At 47.7% G+C, this 21,214-nt stretch overlaps 1 protein-coding gene across 24 annotated transcripts in view; it reads left to right on the top strand.

The window, feature by feature from the left end:
- The window catches only part of PPFIBP2 (PPFIA binding protein 2), a 147,796-nt gene that overhangs the window by 109,295 nt on the left and 17,287 nt on the right, over positions 1 to 21,214 (top strand). For 19 of the 24 annotated variants that reach the window (XR_012509701.1, XR_012509703.1, XR_012509702.1 and 16 more), the window contains 11 exons: positions 309 to 420; positions 2,476 to 2,537; positions 3,651 to 3,726; positions 5,099 to 5,202; positions 7,050 to 7,117; positions 8,671 to 8,728; positions 9,766 to 9,807; positions 13,409 to 13,547; positions 14,723 to 14,755; positions 15,180 to 15,321; positions 15,979 to 16,107. Coding sequence is in view for 21 of the 24 variants with exons in the window: in XM_074372461.1 (XP_074228562.1) it covers positions 309 to 420; positions 2,476 to 2,537; positions 3,651 to 3,726; positions 5,099 to 5,202; positions 7,050 to 7,117; positions 8,671 to 8,728; positions 9,766 to 9,807; positions 13,409 to 13,547; positions 14,723 to 14,755; positions 15,180 to 15,321; positions 15,979 to 16,107 (965 nt within the window). In the remaining 3 variants the exon portion in view is untranslated. The remainder of the gene's footprint in view (positions 1 to 308; positions 421 to 2,475; positions 2,538 to 3,650; positions 3,727 to 5,098; positions 5,203 to 7,049; positions 7,118 to 8,670; positions 8,729 to 9,765; positions 9,808 to 13,408; positions 13,548 to 14,722; positions 14,756 to 15,179; positions 15,322 to 15,978; positions 16,108 to 21,214) is intronic. The other 5 variants (XM_010964925.3, XM_010964919.3, XM_074372456.1 and 2 more) reach the window with 2 other exon arrangements.

Raw genomic sequence — 21,214 nt, 5'->3', positions numbered from 1 at the left:
GTGTTTGGGCTACAGAAGGCAGAGGACGGAACGCGCCTGGTCAAGTAGGAGGAGGCAGGAGAGAGAGCAGGTGGATGGCCAGAGCCTTGGGCATGGCCAGAATGGCCAGGAAGAGTGCGTTCATTGGACAGAGCTCTGCTTTGTGGAGATGGCAGTGAGACCTCTAATGGCTCACCTCACTTCTGGCACCTTTGCTCCTAACTTCCTAGCATGTCCTGGGGCCCACTGGCCCTGGGCTCCGACTTGAGGTACTTTGTCGTGGTCTGGTTGTCCTCTGAGCTGATCCAGCGCCTCTGTTGCTCTTCCAGGCTGAGGTAGCCCAGCTGCAAGAGCAGGTGGCCTTGAAGGATGCAGAAATCGAGCGTCTGCACAGCCAGCTGTCCCGGACCACAGCTCTCCACAGTGACCATGCAGAGAAAGGTAACTGGCTCGACTGCGACCGAATGCAGTTGCCCCTGGGCCCTCTCTTGTAAGAGGGCATGTGTGTCTCTGGGTGAGTGTGTGTACGGCTGTGTGCAGCATGCGTGTACGAACAAGTCCGTGTGAATGGATGTGTGCGGTACATTTTAATTGTGGTGAAACACACACAAAGGGATAAGGCACTGTAATAGTGGATTCATATCATTATACATTTGTTCAAATCCACGGAATGTACAAAACCAAGAGTGAACCCTAATGTTGGTTCATCAGTTGAAACAAATGTACCATTAGGTACTAAATGTTGATAGTGTGGGAGGTGGCACTTGTGTAGGGGTAGCGGGTGTATGGGAACTCTCTGTAAGTCCCCTCAATTTTAGTGCAAACCTAAAGCTGCCCTAAAATACAAAGTTTATTAAGAAATAAGGTACAGGATAAATCTTCAAATATTCTTATTAATATGTATTTAATATTTACAACTGTTGCCTTGTATACAAAATGATCGCACACTTTCCAGCTTCTCCAAAATGTTGCTGGAGGAGGTCACGTAGCCCTGTGGATTGGCCCTACTACCGAGCCTCATCTTGGCCCCAGCCCTGCTCAGCCTGGGTCCCTGGCTGAGGTGGGGAAGCCATGCAGCCGGACACAGTGGCTTAGGCTGGAGAAGGAAATTAATAACCAGTATGTTCATCCTTCCGCCAGCCTTTCTCAGTGTCTTCCCAAGCCATTGAGTGTGTCACCTGTCTGCCAAGGCCTAACATGAGGCTACTTCTAAGATACTCTAGACTATCTGTGATGCTAAACTTGGATGGAGAGCTCCCCAGGCCATGACTTCCAGGCCAGGCAGGCTTTCCCCCACACCCCATGTTTCCCCGCAGCCCAAGCCTTCCAGGCCCTACCCTGTTCCACCATCAGGTACCTCCTGGAGCTGGTCCTTGGGTCATTTGCTGCTCAGCATCAAGGTTTGCCCATCTTCATCTCAAGCTTACTGCCCTCTCCCACCACAAACTGGGCTGCAAAGTTAATCTTCAGCTGCCAAGAGCCCAAGATAATGAGCAGCACTCTGTACTTTCCTCTGAGAATTAATCCCTACGACTATATACACCAAGTCCGTAAATCCACTCTTCCGGTTCTTGTTGGAAGGAGATGGGGTGCCTGTAGGTACTTCTGTGCCCTTGTCTCCTGTTCTGTTCTTACACAGACGTCCCTATTCTCTTTGTAGTTCCCAGTTTGCGGATGGGTGCAGGGCTTATTTGGAAAATTTAACTCAGTGCCAATTCCTAGCCCTCAGTACTTTGGCAGAATACCACCCCCCCCCCCCAGCTCCTTCAGGCTTTGGCCTTTGACCTGGCTCTCCAGACACATTGGGGAAGAATTTAAGAGTCCCTCTTGGGTCCAAAATGAGAGGTGGCCCCGTGTTGTCCATCATAGACTGAGGCAGATGGCTTGGCCCACAGGGCAATTCTGTAGGTTTGTGATGAAGTAGCATTGTTTTCTTTAACCTTAGGGTTTATCTTAATATAGTTACAGATGTATCTAAACGTTGTTAGTCACCTCTGACTGTTCCCTTTGCAATTAACTTTTTACATAGTCACTTCTTTTCCCATGGCATTCAGTTCATTCAGCTGTAGATGTTGTTTCTTCTTATTTTAAATTTTCCTTTGCTACAATCCGTGGGACTGATTGTATGATTCTCTGTAAAACTCATTAGCAGCCCAGGGACATGCCTGCTCAAGTTATAAAGGATAAATGTCTGTTTCCTTGTGGGATGTTGCTTGTGAAAGATTTGAGGTTCCTCTGTGTCACCTTTGGGTTAATGGCATTTGGTTTTTTTGCCCCCACAAGTGTCTATAAGGAAGACAAATACTGGGTTCACTTGTTTAATAGTCTAGCAAATATTTAATGAAACTGACTCTATGCCAGTACCATCGTGGTCTCTTGAAGGACATAAAGAAGCCCACGTGCAGTTTGTTCACACGGAAAGTCTTAGCATCTTAATGTGTGGGAAGAGCTGCCTGCATTTACATAAATAATTCTTCCTACACCTGAATTCTTTAGACCAAGAAATTCAACGTCTGAAAATGGGGATGGAAACTTTGCTTGTTGCCAACGAAGATAAGGTAAGATGGCCATTGGACGGCCCTGTCCTTTCTCTGCTGACATCTCTGGTTCTGTTTGGTCCCTGCTGGTTGCTGCTGTTTTGGATGGGGCTGTGCCCATCAGGCCAGTGACTCAGGGAAGTGTCAGGAGAACCACCTCTGCCTCCTGGAAACTCAGCTCAGCCACCTGTTTTGATGCCTGGGAATTGTGCCTAAATGGAATCCCCCAAAGACAGATTAAGGCAATGCCTGTTCATGGCTAGCAGAGCTTGAGAACAGGCCGCCAGTCTCCCGTGTGCACAGTCTGGTGATAGACCCCTCACAGGCAGACCCACCGTGACACTCCTGATAGACCTGTCAGCTGACCCTGTCGTCTTATGTCCCTCACATTGAATTCCTGCATAATTATAAGACAGCCACCTCTATAATGTTGGAACACCTACCTGGCACAAACATCAGCTCCAGAGGATCACAACTCTGTATTTTACAGATGAGGAAACTGAGACTCAAAGTGCTTAAGTGGTTTTGCTCAAGTTCAGGTCACAGTAGATAGCCAGAGCGAGGGTCATACCCAACCTTAACTCTAAGTCTGTGTGGCCTTCCGAGTCCCTAGCCTTTGCTGAAAGAAATGATCCCTCTGGGAATTTCCTCTTTTGTGTAAGGAATCTCAGACTCCTAAGGAGGGGGTAAGAATATTGGGATAAAGATGACGGCTTTATTTTAGTCGTGTGTGTGTGTGTGTGTGTGTGGCATGTGGCTCCAGAGGACACCATCGGTATCAGGAGGCAGATTTCAGTTGCTACCTTAGGAGGGCAGGGAGACAGTGAGTTTCCTGCTCCTGGAAATGTTTAAGCTCCTCGAAGGCTACGCCAAACAGGGATTGCTTTATGACTAGAGATCGGGCTCGCAGCCTTCAGCTATAGGCAGGAGTGCTTGCAGTGGCCTAGGAGGCAGACCAGTAAGAACCCAGGTTCTGGGAAGGGGCTGGACACTGTGTTTCCCTTTGGAATGTCCTGTGGGTTCCACATAGCATTTCTTCTTAGTGTGCCCAGAACGTAGCCTGGGGCCCCAAATGAAGTCACCACCGGTGCCACCAGTGTTGTTTATATAGATATCTATCTCACCCTGTGACAGGACCGCCGGATAGAGGAGCTTACTGGGCTGTTAAACCAGTACCGAAGGGTGAAGGAGATCGTGATGGCAACTCAAGGTAAGGGCAAAGGGGAGCCTACATTGTCTCCCCGAGATATTCCGTCTACACTGGGTTAAATCCAGGGACTATCCTGACAGAAGATTCTTCATCTTTATTTATTTATTTTTTTTAATGGGAGTACTGAGAAGTGAACCCAGGACCTTGTGCATGCTAAGCACGTGCTCTACCACTGAGCTATACCCTCCCCCAGATTTTTCATCTTTATTTGGGAAAATGCCCTGCTGAAGAACAGAGCTGGCTAGATGGTCTTGGATAGTGGGCAATTGGCAGCTGTTGATTTGCAGAAATTTTGCTAAATGGCAGGCAGTTCAGAACTTCCGGGGACTATCCAGGTCACCAAGAAAAGAAAGCCTTCAGCTTGAACCACTGGGAATCTTCACTCGTGGAAGATCTATGCATCTTCCTAGGATCTCTCTTAGCAGCAGTGAGTGTGGTCAAACCTGGATCAGAAGTCAGTTTAGTACCCTCACTGGGGATTAGAGCTTTTCCACCTCCCAGAGAATCTAAAAGCTTCCCCAGCAGACTCTGGGACACTTGGAGAGCCTTCTTTGAGTTTCTGGGCCCCTGGGTTCCCCCAGGAGGTCACAGGGCAGGGAGAGCGAGAGCTGATTGTGTTTCATATCTGCTGCCTAGACGGAAAGCACCGCTCAGGCCGCATCACTGTTCTCTGGGCACTGTGGAGCGTATGCCAGGCTGCCTGCCTTGTTCTCGCCGTGGGCCTGGGCTCCCATCACAGACCCAAGGAAACAGCTATTCAGGGAGAGGACTGCTGGAGGGTGTTCAGGGGCCTCGTTCCGGCTGAGCTGCTGCCTCATCTTGGGAAGAAGCCAAGCCCGAGTTGTGGCTGACTAGTTGCCACCCAGGGCCCCTGCCACCCCCACACACATGTCACAGCTCTGTTTTCTCTAGTCCTTTGAGATCCTGGGTTAGGTCAGGGCCTGATTGCCTGTGTCCAAGGAATTGAGAAGGTTGGAGAGGAATGATGAGGGGGTGCTTCTTTCTGTTCCATGCAGGAGCTTTGACATTGAGGTGACCCTCATGGCAACCCTTGGCTCAGATGCCCTGAAGAATATTCTGAACCACACTGTTAGCATACCTTTATTTGTTTTTTTTTTTTGTCCTTTTTTGTAATGGATATATATTTTTTGATAGGGGGAGGTAATTTGATCGATTGATTTAATGGAGGCACTGGGCATTGAACCCAGGATCTTGTGCGTGCTAAGCACGTGCTCTACCACTGAGCTGTACTCTTCCCCCCTCTTTGTCCTTCTTAATAATGGAGAAATAACGTTGGGATTTTGTGATACAATTAGAGGTTTCGGAACAAATCACATAATGGTAATCATCTCTTCTGCATTAATGTTTCCAGGCCCTTCGGAAAGAACTCTCTCAATCAATGAGGAGGAACTGGAGGGAAGTTTCAAAAAGTGGAACACTGCAAATAAGGGCCCCGAGGAACTATTTAAACCAGAGGTAAGTGTGTTTACATCCATGATGTGAGGTGTCAGCAGGCCCCAACAGCTTACCCTGGGCTTGAGGGAAGGTCTAGTCAGGAACTTGCCAGGTGTAAATCTCGACAGGTAAAAAAGTTAACTCAGTGGAGCAACCCCAGAGGATATGGGGGGAGAGCCCTGAGGGAGGGAAGGGCCCAGGGCACTGGGCTGTGTTCTGGTTGGGAGGAATGGCATAGTGGCTACTGGACTTCCAAGGATAGGAATTTGTTTTTTTTTAATTGGTTCCTCATTTATTCTTGCCTTTCCTCTCGGGAATATAAGCATAGACCAAAGGTGTCCTTTGTTTTATTTACCACCGTCTCTCTAGGATCTGCAAGAATGCATGATACCCAGTAGAATTCCACAAACACTTGTTCAATAAATGAATGCATCCTGCTCGTTTAGAGGGACGGCTACAACTTTTGAAATGATGTACTCCTATTTCATAGACAACCTCCTGCCCCTCTAACTTGCATACAGATTTCCTTTTCTCTTCTTTAAAATCTGGTCCAGTTCTGTGAATCTCTCTGGATTTAGGCTCAATAAATAATAAGCAAATAAACTTGTAGACATAGATTTCAGATGTAGAAGGGGCTTCAGCCCAGGATTTAAACAGTCTCACTGGAAACTCCAGAACAGTCACACTAAAAAGGATCGTAGCAGTCCAGCTCAACTTTTCAATTAAGAGAGGAGCAAAAGTGTCATCCAGTGACCCAGTTATGTGGTCAGCAGGCATTCCAGATTGCTGGCAAAAATAAGATAATAAAATAATAAATGCTCAGTACCTCTGGGTGGTCTTTGTGATGAGCACTGTACGTGACTCACCTCATTTACTCCTCATGACACCCCATTGGGATTCTTCTTTTATTGTGATGAAGCTGAGGCTCAGAGAGGGTAAGTAATCTGCTCTATGTCACACAGCAAGTAGATGGAGGAACTTGGATTTGAACTCAAAAGCCCAGGTTTTTAACAACCATACATACTATAATGCCAGGTTTCGGGCTATAATAAACCAAAAAGATCCTGGGCTCTAGAGAAGAGAGGCAGTCCTTGTAGTCAGTGAAAACATCAGACCGCGTCCTTATCCACCACCATTAACTCGTTCCACCTGTGAAACTCTTGCCTCTTACTTGCTCGCTCAGCTAGCTCATTCTCATTTCTTAAGATTCAGCTTAAGTGTTCTCCCCTCTGAAGCCTTCCTAACCTGTCCACCACCAAGAAGGATCCCCTCCCCCCATCCCCATGTTATGTTATAGGTATTGGTCCCAGAAGGACAATATTGCATTGATCTTTTACTCTAATTAACTCATCTACCTTCCTTATGTGGGGAGTGCTTGCCCCACACCCAGCACGGGGCCTGGCAGCCAGTAGGTGTTGCTCATGTTTGTTGAACAACTGTATGAATTGCAGCGTTGCTCACTGTAAGCAACAGAAATCAATTCCAGCTAACTTACACCAAAAAGGAATTTTTTGAAAGGGTACATGGTGGCTCACTGAAAGGAAAAGCTGAAGGAGCCAGCTCAGAAAGGGCAGGAGTGGCAAAAGCCCCAGGGATTCAGGTCTCAGGACTGACTTGGCAGGACTCTAATACTAGGAGGTGAACCTAGGCCCTGGAAGGCGAGGCAGGTTGGCCCAGGTTGTTCAATGTATCTTCGTCTTTGGCATCTTAAAAACACCAGGCACCAAAATTGACAGAGCTACCAGGGCTGCACCCTGGGGGTGGAAATGTACCTCCCCAAGAGGACTCGTCCCAAGAGGGGGAAAGGATGGTGGGTGGTCTCTGAACAGTAACCGTGCTCCTCAGTGACTCTCCTGTTCCCCATGCAGATGTCTCCAAGATGTAGCTCTCCAGCCATGGGGCCACCTCCACTACCACAGAAATCACTTGAAACCAGGTAGGGGACCCAAGCATTTCTGTGGAGCCGCTTTGCCCTCAGACCCGCTCAGGGCTCCTGACATGGCAGTGGCTGGCCGTGCACGGGGAGCACAGCCGCCGTGTCCTGGCCACACCTGGCCTGCCACTGTCCGGGCAGCACTGCAGGCCCCAGCAGTGGCCACGGTGGGGCCAACATGGTGGAGCAGTCATGAGCCATGCCTACCTGCCCGGGCCCCAGAGGGGCTTCCCTTCCTGCAGGCTGAGGGTCTAGGTCATTGTCACTGAGAAAAGCCCTGGCCAGGGGTTGGGGCCTCAGAGAAGAGGTGGCCGCACCTCATCTGTGTCCTCCAGTGTCCCCATGGAGCTGAGAGCATCCTGTGATGTGTGCCTGTCTTTTCTGTCAGCCCTTCTAGAGGGAGTCTAGCCCTGTGACAATCCACGTTCTCCCAGTAGGGCCATTTCTCCACACAGGGAAATTGGTCCAGCTGCTTTGAGGAAGCTTCACATAGCAGTGAGCTTGCAGTGGGCTGGCATGCGGGGTCAGCGGCCATCTGACTGGTTCCGTCGAATATGAACCTATTTCTAGTTCCGTGCGTCAGCTCTTTAGAACATACTTCCAAGTAATGGGGATCTGGAGCTTCACCGCCAAGAGCAGGCTGTCTTTCGGCCAGGATGTCTGGGGAAGATGGCCACGAGGAGGATGGAAGTGCCCTGGAAGGTGCTGAATCTCCAGAGTTCTGGAACTTATGCTCTCAGAACCCCATTTTCCAGAAGCCATTGTTCCCTGAGCCTTCAGCCCCAGAGAAAAACAGCAGTGTCGAGGAGGGCAATTGGCCAGCCCTTGATTTGGCAGAATAAGAAAGCTGGTTTATGAGTTCACTCAGGAGGAGGTCAACACCAAGTGACTCACACTGACCAGACTCACAAGAGACTAATGTACTCACAGATGATGATTTATCCATATGAATTGAGAAATGTCACTGCCAGGGAGACTTGTCACAGAGTAACCCTTAGGACCACTGGTGGTATTGCCTCTTCTCTAACTAATTGGTGCCCTTCTCTGCAAAATAGCCCCTGAGAAAGCAGATTCTTTTGAGCAGACTGGTCAGGGCGTACAGAGCAGAGGGTTGGAGGGCCCCAGCAGGGGGTGCTTGTCCCCACTCCAAAGTGACACCACCTCCCTCCATGGATTACTCGCAGACTCACAGACAAGGCAGTATTGTCCTCACAGACACTGGCTGTCTTCTGACCATACCATAGCTAGTTTGCATTGATGTAGGAGAACTGAGTGTATTCTAGCTTTTCAAGGAACACCAAGGACTTCTGATTTGGATTTAAGTGATGCTCTTGTACCCTCATTAGCATGTTGCCAGACCAGGCCATCCCCAAGGTGGGCCAGTCTCATCTTACGTGTAATGGTTATGATGAGAGGGTCTTTTTTTCCCCTGACCTTGACCCTAAGCCCAGGACAGACTATCAGTTAAACGTTTGAAACATCCTCTACATGAATGGTACCAGGTCCCTCTTTTCCAGTAACTGTTTCCTCATTGACGTTCTTCTGTATTATTCCAGGGCTCAGAAAAAACTCTCCTGTAGTCTGGAAGACTTGAGAAGTGGATCTGTGGATAAGGTCAGCCCATCAGTCTATCCGTAATGTTTACTGAGTTCCTTCTTTGCACCCGGCACCGTGCTGGGCTACACAGGCAGGAGCTGGTCCCAGCTCATGGAGGCTTTTATCAAGTTGCTGGGAGGCTTAGAATTACGTGAACATCTTGAGAAAACCAGTCAGGTGAGAGGCAGGGTGAGTCAGGATGCACTGCCTAGAGTTGATGAGGGAAGATGTTGAGATGGGCACAGGTGGGTTTTGGGAAACGGTGGGGAGCAGGAGGAGGTAAGGTCAGAGCCATGAGTCAGATGGAGCCGGAGAAGATCTTGAATCCTGGCCCTGTTTCTTCAGGGAGTGTGCAGAGATTTTGAATGAGGATGTAATGTGGATAAAGGTGATGACCCTGGGATGGGTTATAAGATAAAGTAGATCGGAGAGGAAACTTTTTAAAGAATCTAGAGGCCTGGGTGGTGGGGGTGGGTAATAGCTCAGTAGTAGAGTGCGTGCTTAGCATGTACAAGGTCCTGGGTTCAATCCCTAGTGCCTCTATTAAAAAAAAGGAAAGAGTCTAGAAAGACATGAGGACATGGGAAGGGCCTTGTGGCCTCTTGTGTGAAGGTAGTCCTTGCTCAGGTGGGTGACCCCTGTGCTGCTGGAGGGGAGGGTGGCAGGCTCTTGAGTGGTGAGGTCTCTGGGGACTCTGGGGTCCTGTCCTGACACAGCACCCTCACTGACCTTGCTGCATAGATCCCATGGTGTCCGGCAGTGCGCCAGCCTCCCTGGTGACACAGTGGAAAACCAGAGAGGCTGGAGCCGGTGGCGTCTTTGCTCCCATGGTCGTGTGCCCCAGAGCCATACTGCTGCAGCTGCTAAGGATGTGTGCCCCTGGGGTTGGACAGTGACCTGTGTTTCCTCCATGGAGGGTGATGACATGACAATAAGATGGGTAGGGAGGGGTGAGCCTTGCAGGTTGAAGCAGGCAGGTGGTCCTGAGTTGTTGTCGTGACTAACACAGGTCTCTTTTTCTTCACATAACTGAAATCCTCCCTGCCATCCCGTAGTGTGTCGATGGGAACCAACTCTCCCCCGTGGTAGAACCCAAGGTACATTAACTGCATGTCCCTCTTGTCTCTGTGAGGTCACACTGTGTGCCGGAGTCTTTCCATTGTGCAGGTTACAGCTTTGGTAACCTTAAAGTATGTCAGCTATAAGGGGGAGGAGGACGGGAGGAAAGACCAAACCTCTCTCCCGCTGTCTTCATGTGCGCCCAGCTGAACCCTATGCTTTCATCTCCAGTAGCTGTGAGATAGGATTTCTTACTATCTCCTCCATCCTGTAGGCTCTGAGAAATTCATCTTTAACAAGACAGTGCAGATCTGATCGCTGGCAAGGGGTATGATGTAATCCCAGCGCACACATAGAGGAGTGTGATGTCTTATCTTTTCAGTGCTGATAAGTCATGGTTAGAAAACTCAGCGGCGGGTGCAGGGATCTTTCTGCAGCATCCCCCGACATCGGCGTCTGGCCCTGCTTTCAGTGACTGAGAGCTCGTGACGCTGTACGACACCACCTGCGTTGTTTCCCAGCTCTGTGAGGTGCATCCCTGGGCTTCCCTAGAAAGTGCACCCGCTGATCCCCACTCTCCCTGTGGAGCCTGTGGAGTAACTCAGTCTCCCCCGCTCCTGACGGCTCTAGAACTTACTTCCCTCTGGCCCTCCCCCTTCTCGTGTGCACAGGCCCCCAAACCTTTCAAGTTCCCAGTCTCCTTAGGATGAGCACCGGGTCCTCGGTGTGTCCTCTGCACCAAGCCCTGGGCCTCCCTAGAGCGTGATACTCCAGGTGGGGTCTGCCCCCGCCTCCTCGACCCCGGCCCTGAGCTGGTGGTCACCTGCTGTCGCTCCAGCCTTGGGCATGTGGTACTTTCTGTGCCTCCTGTGCTGTCCTCGGGCCTGAGCCAGGATCGCTGTTGTCTGTTCAGAAACAATAAAACAGAGGTTCCAAGGGGCTGAAGAGAAAGGGCTTTGCCTGAGTCGGTGCGATTCAGAGCCGGGGCTCTTTGCGCTCGGGACGGCTGCCCGTGCGCGCACGCGGGCCGTCTGCGGCTCCTGCGGGCTCTCGTCCCTGTGGCCGTGAGTGTCCTTCTCAGGGACGGCAGATGCAGGCCAGGCTGCCGGTGTTTCTGTTTCCTGTGTCAGGTCCTGACGGGGCACCACCTTCTCCCGCCGCGGGTCCTTCCCTCCCAGCTTCGCTTCTTGGCTGAACCAGAGCTGAGAGCCTTTTCTGTTGCCCTCGGTTCCTCTTGTCTTCCTCACAGGTCTGGGCCGCCCTTGATGCCCGTCATGTTGGATTCTGCCCTCTTTACATCTCAGCTCCTCGGCGAGCTCCCAGGGCAGCCCTCATCCGAGGCCTGGGTTTGCTTCTGCCCTGTCTTGGGGGACATGTGTGATGACACCAGTGGAAATCTGTTTTGCAAGCCCTTCCCCACCCTCATGTCTCCTCTGTGATATGGAACTTGGAGTCATGTCCTTCCGTTCTCAGTTTTGTTTTGTTTTTTTTTTATGTATATATAATTATCCCTCAACATTTGCAGGGATCTCCCCCAGCACCCAGCAGATACCAAAATCTGTGGATGCTAAGTCCTTATATAAAATGACACAGTGTTTGCATATATACATCCTCTCATATACTTTATTATTTCTTTTTTATTGGAGTATAGTCAGTTTACAATGTTATATCAATTTCTGCTGTACAGCACAATGCTTCGGTCATACATACACATACATATATTCCTTTTCATATTCTTTTTCATTGTAGGTTACTACAAGATACTGAATATGGTTCCCTATGCTATATGGAATAAAGTTGCTGTTTATCTATTTTATATGTAGTAGTTAGTATCTGCAAATCTCGAAATCCCAATTTATTCCTTTCTACCTTCTTCTCCCCTGCCCAGTAATCATAAGTTTGTTTTCTGTCTGTGAGTCTCTGTTTTGTAAATAAGTTCATTTATGCCTTTTTTTTTTTTTAGATTCTACATATAAGTGATATCACATGGTATTTTTCTTTCTCTTTCTGCCTTACTTCACTTAGAATGATAATCTCCAGGTTCACCAATGTTGCTGCAAATGGCATTATTTTATTCTTTTTAAAGGCTGAGTAGTATTCCATTGTATATAGGTACCACGTCATCTTTATCCAGTCATCACTTGATGGACATTTAGGTTGCTGTCATGCTTTGAATGCTGTCTTCCCCAGAGTCAGTGGTTCTTGGGTCTGACCCTGCATTGGAGCAGTCCGAGATGCTTGTTAAAAACACAGACTCCCGGGGTGCTGTCCCAGACGGGCTGATTCATGCAAGCTGGTGAGACCTGGGGATTTACGTTTACAGATGTCCCAGGTGGTGTTGAAGCCCGTACATGAGTGAGCGTTTGGAAACTGTTAGTCATGACTGCGTGTCTGATCAGGTCCAATCTGTACTTCATGGGTCACCTTGAACTTAAAAATCGTGTACTGTCCATCTCTGAAGGTTCCAGTGATTTCTCCTTCATCAACCAGTTCTTTCTGAATCCTTTGAAAATTTAGCCTGCTATTCCCATCTCTCTCCTTCCTGAGCTGATTTATGGAGGATTAGTACTCAGTGTTCAGTAACCAAATTCGATTTCAAACCATTTCTAGGACATGTCTTGATAAGCAGACTGAATTCTGAAATGTATTGGGCATGTGGCTTTTAACTAAACGAAACTTCAAAAAATGTCTCAGTCCCTGAAGTCTCCCATTACTTTCCTGCCTTGCCAGTTTTGAAATCCACTTTGTCTTTCTTCTTTTCTACTTTTCTTCTGGGTCCAACCAACTGATTCACAGTTGATTCCCTTGGTAATGTTGCTTTCATTTCATTTTTATTTTCACTGAAATGCATTCCACTGTTTCCCCCTCAGGTTTGTGGATTTAGGGCCCATTATATCCTTCCTAATAAATAAGTACAATTCTTCTTCCCCTTTAAATCAGCTTGTTTCTTGAGGACCCTTTCTATGGCCAGGTCCGAGCACAGGGCCCATGGCACTGGGGCTGAACCTCATCCGGACTAGGATCCGAGGGAACTCCGTGTAGGCGTGTGGCCCTCTGGCCTGTTGTCTGTTGACACCTCCCCTGCCTGTGTGCTTACTGTCTTGCTTCGCTTTAACCTGATATTTTTCAAAATAACTATTACCATAATGCATCAATGTAATTAGGATTCCATTATATTTATAGTCCATAAATATATCCATCTATGTATTTATCATGTGTATCACATAGGTACATAGACTAGGTGTAGCTTCTTATATATGTAAAGCAGTAGGTGTAGCTTTTATTGGAATCGTGGTCAGAGTAATTCATGGCTGTTAATTGCTTGAGCCTCTGAGCACGAAGCCAAATAGCAAAGGCTCCCCTTCCTGCTTGGACTCAGTTGAAGTCAGCCCTGGATTTGGGTTTGACTCTGTCTCTCATCTCACTGTGTGTGTGGCTCTGGGCCAGTTTCTTTCTTTCTTGGCACGCTGGTCCCATTTCCTGTCTTGGACTAAATGATCTTTGAGGGGTCTTGGAGTCAGCCTAAGTGACAAATGCTCTTGGAGAACAGGGAGTGGTTCCTGCATCCAAAGATTTCCTAATTGTGTTTGAGGCTGAGACTGATGGCTGATTCAACATCTCTCTCTCTCTTTCCAATAGGGTGGCCCTTTCCTGGCAGATCACAAATACCCTACGTTACCCGGGAAGCTTTCAGGAGCCACGCCCAACGGAGAGGCTGCCAAAGCTGCTCCCACCGCCTCCTCGCCTGACCCCGCAGGGAGCAGCCTCCTGAGGCTGAGTGAGTGTCCAGGCCCCAGGCTGGCGGCCTCTGGAGCCGTGGCCTTGGCACTTCCATTGTGATACAAGGTCCTCTGCTCCCTGCCACCACAGCCCACAATTAGAGGACAGTGGGGATGGGTGGATGGGACCGCTCGTACCTCAGGGTGGTCCCATATGCAGAGACGATGGCTCTCTGTCTGGACACGCTGTTTCCTTTCAGAAACGCTACAGAGCCCCCAGAAAACCAGTGTGTACCCACCTTCTTTCCAGTTGCAATTACCCCACCCCCATTTCCCTCTTCTATTCCTCCTCTCTTGACCCCTTCCTGACTGTCCCGTCAGTCCTCTTTCCCTCCCTCTTAGACACCTGACTCCACCTCCGTGGACCTCACCCTTCCTCCTCTGTCCTCCTGCCCTTCTCTTCCCTGTCTCCGCCTTCCTCTCTGCAGCCTCCCCATTATCAGTAGGATGCTGTTGTGCGCTCTTCCAAGGGAGAGCGTTCCCTTAGAGAAATGGAATCAGTGGCCAGTGGCAAGGATGTCAGTCCACAGGTGTCCTCTTGGTGCTCAGGATCTGAAACCACAGAGGTCTTTGTTGCTTTTCATGCACAATAGGCTGTATTTCCCCAAGAGCAGCAGCATATCAGTGCGGCCCAGAAGGGAACATCCTGGTCCTGACAGCTCTCCCCACCCCTGACGCCTCATCCTTGGCTCTTCCCAAGGCCAGCCTGTGTGTTGGCATCTGCCCTTGGCCAGTTCTGCCATTGGCTGCAGGAACGCCACATAAGCCCTTGAATGAGAACATCCTTGTGACACTCACACTGTGGACTTGCTGCAGCTTCAGATCATTCTAGTCTGATCTAAGTGAGCCCTGGCCCCGGCACTAGAGCTGTGGATGGCCGGGCGTGTTCAGCCCCGCTGCTCTGTGACCGGATGCCTCACCTGCCAGCAAGTGACACCAGGAGCATTTGATCCCCTCACACGGGGCTGCCCCTCACTGCAGTGACCCTGTGGGTTGTGCTCGGTCACCATTCACCCCCATCCTTCCTCATGGGATTGTTTTTCTTTCTGTTTGAGTTTCTCCCTCTTGCTCGATGACTCTTGTTTATTTCTTTGCTTCCCTATAACTCTGTTGGGCTGGACTTCGGCCTCTCTTGCTTCTCCCTGTGGCTTCTCTGCTTCTTGGTTGGCTGGAGATCGTGGCCGGAGTGTCAGTGCCCCCGCATTAGGTACTGTACCCTTCCAGGTGAGGTGGAGAGTGAGGTGCCTTTGTTTCCCTCCCCTGACACACTCCCATTCCCGAACGTCCAGCCAGGTCCCCCTCCTGCCTGCATTCCCGCGTCTCTCCTAGGGAAGAGAGAGGAGGCTCCTTGTTGGATTTATCCTGCAAGTACTGGGACCCTAAATTCAGAATTTGAAGACAGTGGCTCACCCAGATTTGAAACCTTAAGCTCACTGACTCAGAAAACCTGGAGTGTGCCTGAGCCACCTCCTGGTCTTCTGAGATCTCGGTGTCAAGTCCTGCCCTGCAGGCAGAGCTGGGCAGACTCTTCCCCAATCCCACTGAAAGGACGGCCCTGGCTTGGGGAGGTGATTTGCAAAAGTCATGTTCCTTCCTCTCATTCACATGTCGTTTCATTCTTTCAATCTCAGGAGACACAGAAAGTGGTTGGGATGACACCGCCACGGCCAACGACCTCTCATCCACGTCATCGGGCACTGACTCCAGCCCCCAGTCTCCCCTGACACCAGATGGTAAACGGAGCCCCAAAGGCATCAAGAAATTCTGGGGGAAGTAAGTTGGTGGTGATGATCGTAACTGTATTGCTTCGAATGAATATTCTTCTTGGCTGGGCAGAGCGTCTGCACAACCCTCTGTTCCATTAGATGTTGGAACAGCAGTAAACACAGGGTGGTCATGTGTAGAGAGAAGACTTTGGGTTCTTTTTCAGGGCCCAGAGGAGGAGTACTGTGAAAGGGATCCATAAAATACAGCCAGCCGCCTTACATGTCACTCATTTTAGGCATTGATCCATCCCACACACCCTGAGTACATTCTCTGCAGCTCACACCACGTGTGCTTTGGAGAAGCATATGGATGAGACCAATTTCTTCCTTCTCAGGAGTCAGTCTGTGTCTTAAGAAATTTTTAAAGACTGAGAACTGAGGACTTGCTGGCTCATCTGACACAGTCTGCAAACTGAGGCAGCAACAGGGGCCTCCTACTGGGTAGCAGCCTTCACATTGACCCCCCACAGGGAGTGGCCCAATCCCAGAGGCTGGATTAGAGTGGAGGTGGGGTGGCTGGTTGAGGAGCTGTCCCAGGTCCTGATCCTTGACCTCTGGGGAGGCCCTGGGAAGGAGGGCCGTCTGTGCCCCTGGAGGAGGGATGCACTGACTACATGCTTTCAGCCTACCCTCTGAGGGTCTCTGTGGATTCCTCTCCACACAGAATCCGAAGAACTCAATCAGGAAATTTCAACACTGATGCTCCAGGGGTGGCCGAGTTTCGACGGGGCGGGCTCCGGGCAACTGCAGGGCCAAGACTCTCCAGGCCCAGAGACCCCAAGGGTCAGAAAAGGTAAGGCTCCCTGGAGTCCATCCACAAAGAACTGTGTAAAATCTTGGCCAGGGCAGAGTGGGGACTGGAGCTGGATGCAGAGATGGAAGGCAGGAGCCCCTGGGGCAGAGCTTCTCAGCCTTTCCCGTTGGTCACGAGTAGACCTTGCTTGCTCGTGCTTATTTACAGGTGCACTCAGGTAAAGGCAAGAGGCTCCCTACAGCCAGAGGTGCTGGGGTGGGAGGTGGGCACCCTGTCCTCCCCCAGGACCTCAGCAGCTCTGTGCGTCTGTAGTCCAGTCCCAGCAGGGCCTTGCCATGCTAGGTTGAGAAGCTCTGCCACAGCCACTAGGAGCACAGATTCTGGAATCAGAGACCTGGGTTGGAATCTCTGCTCAACCACTTCCTAGCGATGAGCCCTAAACTTTCTCTATAGCTCAGTTTCCTCATTTGTGAAGTGGGATGAGGGGGAAGTGGTGTCAAAAGAAGTGTTGGTTAAAGTTCTTACGAGGACTCTCTAAGCTACTGCACATCTAACCCTAGCGTCAGCTGTCCGCCATTGAAAGGTCACCTTCCCCCAGGAGATTTGGGAAAGAGGGCTTCACCTGCCTCTGGGTTAGCCTCCTCCTTCCACACAGACCTCTGCAGAAGGATGTTGGTGGAGCGGGGTGCATCTGCCCTTATCCCTCATAATGCACTGTGCCAAACTTTCCTGAAAGTGTTACCTGGAGGGGGTTGTAAAGGGATCAAACATTCATCATGCCCTGATGAAAAAGCTTTTAAAAACTGAAACTTTTCCAGAGACCACCCTGGTGGACACCCTCTGGTCCCCAGCTTTACCCCTCCTTTCTCAGATCTCCTGCTCTGAGAAGACTGTCTTCCTTCCGACCTGCTCAGGCAAATCTTTACTCCTGTGTCTTAGGGAAACCCTTTTCCATATCCTCCGCTCCCATCATACAATCCCTACAATAGATTGTCTCCAGCGGAATAGCTCCTGAAGTCTGAGTTACTTAGCCAAGATGAGGCTTCCAGGGGCCTTCCTTAGGATTCGACTGTAACATTGCACATCTAACCAAATGACAAAAAGTAAGGTTTAACTCTGAAATTTCCTCCCCCTGAGATTGCTGTTCATCAGTGCCATGTGCAGGTAATTTCCAAGGAAGATGTGCACAACTCACAGATTAGTTCTAGAAACAGTACAGCCTAGATCCCAGTGAAGAGAGAAGAATGTTTCCCTGATGCGGCACATTATTCATAGACCTGCAACCCCGTGGAAGGGAAGCACACCCCGCTTCCCCGCCCTGCCCTGCTCGGGTTTCTAGGTTTTGCCTGGCACGCCCATGTACACACTCAGGACCTTTGCTGGGCATCCCCAGACCCATCCTCAGGGCGCCTTGCGGAGAAACCTAAGGATGTGTAGCCCCTGCACCTGCTCCCCAAGAATCACGGAGTGGTGGTGGCCCTTCTAATCACAAGTGTAAATGCTCAGTAAGCAGTAGCTTTTAGAGGCTAGAGAATCTAAGGATGTGGTGAGAAGGCAGAGACCAATTCAGAGCCATTAGAAAGTGAGCCAGAGGAGACTTACCTATGCCACAGAGTACTGTCATTTACTTAGCAACTGTCCCAGCCTAGGCGCCAATGTTTCGGATTATTCTGAGATGAAAAAATAAAGCCACCATAAGCTAAAATGATTAATCTTTGTTCCACTTCCAGCTTTTCTTAAGGATTGATTTTTTTTTTAATATAAGTATTGTTAGTTTACAATGTGGTGTCAATTTCTCGTGTACAGCATAATATTTCAGTCATACAGGTACATGTGTGTATTCCTTTTCGTAAGGGGGATCGCTGCTCGGGTGTAAGAACTTTTCTGAGACCCTTAGGCAATTTTCCTTAGAGGAGGACTGCAGGGTTAGGGAGCCCAGTGACAGTCTGCCGGTCACTGGTATGGGGCATCCAAGGTCAGGAACTTTCTCTGCCTGAGGCAGAGCGGCAGTTCCAGCCACAGGGGTGCTTTGTTTGGGTGTCTTTGTGCTTTGTTAACGCCTCACCTCACCATGGATGACAAGGAGAGCGGGGATAAAGTCCCGATGAGCATGTAATTGATCATGACTCTGCTTGTGGTAACAAAAGTGAGTTTGCTGGTGGGAAAGAAAGGCCTTTCTTACTCTTAAGCAGAAATGCAATCTAATTATATGCTAATGTCCTCTGATATTGATAGTTTATAGATATTTAGGTATAGCCTTAAAAAATGTTGTCAAAAAATGTTGTCACCAATAATCCTATAGGAAAAGTTCTTTGTCACTGAAAGTCTCCAGGCCCAATCCCCTTTTTCCAATGAAATTGGTTTTTTAAATATAATATTTGGTAATGACACTTCATAAGAACTCTCTCAGGTTACAGAAGAATAAATGTTATGATCGTTTTTCCGTCTTGCTGATTGACATTCCAGTCGGCACTGCTGTGCAATGAGTGCCTACTACACCTGCAGCCTTGTCAGCATGAAGTGTTTGCAGCGTTTCTTTAAAGTTCTCTAGCTTTACAGACCTCCAAAAAGTTAGATTTTCATTGTTAATTTAGTTTATATGTTTGTCATTTGATTTCTTCTTTTGTGAACTGTGTGCATATTTGCCCATTTTTATTTAGTTGCTAATAGCTTTTAATCAGTTACTTAATGTCTCATAGATTCCTCTCTGTTCTGTATATATTAAGATATTAAACTATGTCTAAAAATTCTGACTTTTTTAGGTTTGTTGCCTAATTTTACCTTGATATATGAAATTTTTAAGTTTATGTATAATGAGGTTCAGCAACTTTCCCTTTGTGATTTCTTTAGTTTGTTTTAAATTTTTTCATTTTTTTTTTTTTTTAGAAACTGGTTTTATATGGTGAGTTTAAAAAAAGTGATTTTTAAAAACCTTAAGAATCATCTATTTGGCGATTTATTTTGGTTGTGGTGAAGGGGATTTTTTTTCCAAGAGAAAACTACAAATAGTTTTAAGACTTCTGTCTCCACTCCAATTTTCCCTTGGTCTACACTTTGCCTAATGTCATGTGATGCTGGAGTAGCTGTGGGCTTTTTGGTGGGGGGGTCTGACTACGGGGAAGTCAGGAGATCCATTTAGTTTGGGTTTAGTGGGATTATGTGTATATGGTTTACAGTCACTTCATGTTTAGTTTAGTTAGATCTAGTTAATCAACTGTCCTACTATAAAAGTGCTTCCAGTTTTCCAGTGTGCCCAGCACTCTGATACAGAGATTCAGAGCCAGAGATCATGTACCAGAATAAATTTGTCCTCTGGCATTTGGTTTCAGAAGTATGGGGTAGTGGAAAAAGAAAGAGCATTTGAAATACACAAAACCAGAAGCTAGTCTGTGGAAAATCTTTCCAGTCATCAGATTTGCAAAATCCTAAGCAAGAGAATTGATTCTCTTGGATGCTCACTCAAAACAGAAGTTTTCTCTTTTCAGAAATGCACTTAATAATGAAATATATACAATTATAAATGCACCTTTTGTTCTCTACCATGGGAGTGGCAGATTTGGATAAATCTCACTTACATAAGTTTAACTGCAGTTTGGAAGGGTGTTTTGGGACATGTCAATAAAACAAGTGGTTTGGCGCTATATGAAAGGCACTTTCTCTATTATCTCTATATTACTTACTAGCATATTCAGCCATGGCCCTGGATCAGAGTGTGGGAGACCCAGCGCTCAGAGGACCCGAGGAGGTGGGGAAGCAGGGTCTGCTACTGTGGGAACAGCACAGGCTTAGGCGGGCAGAGACCATTCACAAAGCAGAAAATGGGAAGACTACCGAGGGCGGAGGAGCATCAGAGCTCCAAGATGTTTTTAAAAGGTCTACAGGACAGAGGCTTTCAAATTATAATCTCAAAAACACTTACTTCCCCTTGGAACTGAAATATCCTTCAGATATATAGAAAATTTGTTTCTTCCCAATTTCCAGAAACCAGAAAATAAACAAAATTAGAAACTAATGGAACATAAAATTAAAGTGATAAAACAAGCATTGAAATTGAGAAAGCATTCTGATATTAAGAAAAAATATATGAACAAAAAAATCCCAGATCAAACCAAAAGCAATAATTCACTAAGAGCAACAGATAACTCCAAACAAAAATAGTGAATTGGTTCCTAGATTGTTGTTCATATAAGGTGAATCATATGAACACATTAGCAAAAGATGAAAATTTCTTGCTGATTTTACATGATACACTGACATGGGCAGAGAGGACATAAAACTCATAATATGCAATAGCCACACAGACATCAAATAAATGTTGCCAATTCAAAGAATATTTAAGATGAGCACTAGAAAACTTGAACAATGTGTAATTTTACAGCTCGCATCTAAAAGGATAGAGGTTTTCCTAAATTTGACGATTCTAAAAATGCATTCGCCAATACCAGTTACAAATTGTGAAACTGAAACTTTAAAAAAAAAAACTATAAAGATAAAAAATTGAGTAATCATGCTAGAAGAGGGATCAGCCTTCTCATAAAAATACAGCCTCGCCCCATCCACGGATTCAAACCACCGCAGATCAAATTTCCATTGGTTGAATCCGCGGATGCGGAACCCGGGAATATGGAGGGCTGAGTGAACTATGCCATTTTATATAAGGGATCTGAGCACCCCTGGATTTTGGTATCTACAGGGATCCTGGCAATCCCTGGCAGATACAGAAGGATAGCTATGTTACAGAGTTGTGGACATACGAAGAAGTAATCAAAAAATATGCACCCTAAATATAAAGTACTATAGAGGTATACCCAGGAGTTAATTAATAGAAATATTAATTTGGATTTCATGTTTTTTCAGTTGAAATAGATTTGTAATTTTTTGTGGTTTTCTTTCTTACTCTAGATACTCTGTTCCTAATGCCATATTCAAATCGTGTGCTTTTCTTAAAGAAGTCACCCCAAATTTTACAAATTCCTGGACTCACTAAACCTGGATCTGCACCTCTTTATGATTTATTAAAATTCAGGCTCCAGGCTGAGTAACTATCATCTTCCTCACTTCTAGAATGGTGCTTTTTTTTAAATATGCAAATACTTTTTATTTTTTAAAATAATGGTAATATACTGAACATTTTTTTAGTCTGTTT

The sequence above is a fragment of the Camelus bactrianus genome, chromosome 10 (assembly GCF_048773025.1).
Source record: "Camelus bactrianus isolate YW-2024 breed Bactrian camel chromosome 10, ASM4877302v1, whole genome shotgun sequence".
In the NCBI taxonomy this organism is placed as follows: Eukaryota; Metazoa; Chordata; class Mammalia; order Artiodactyla; family Camelidae; genus Camelus; species Camelus bactrianus.
This window is presented reverse-complemented; position numbering and strand designations above follow the sequence as displayed.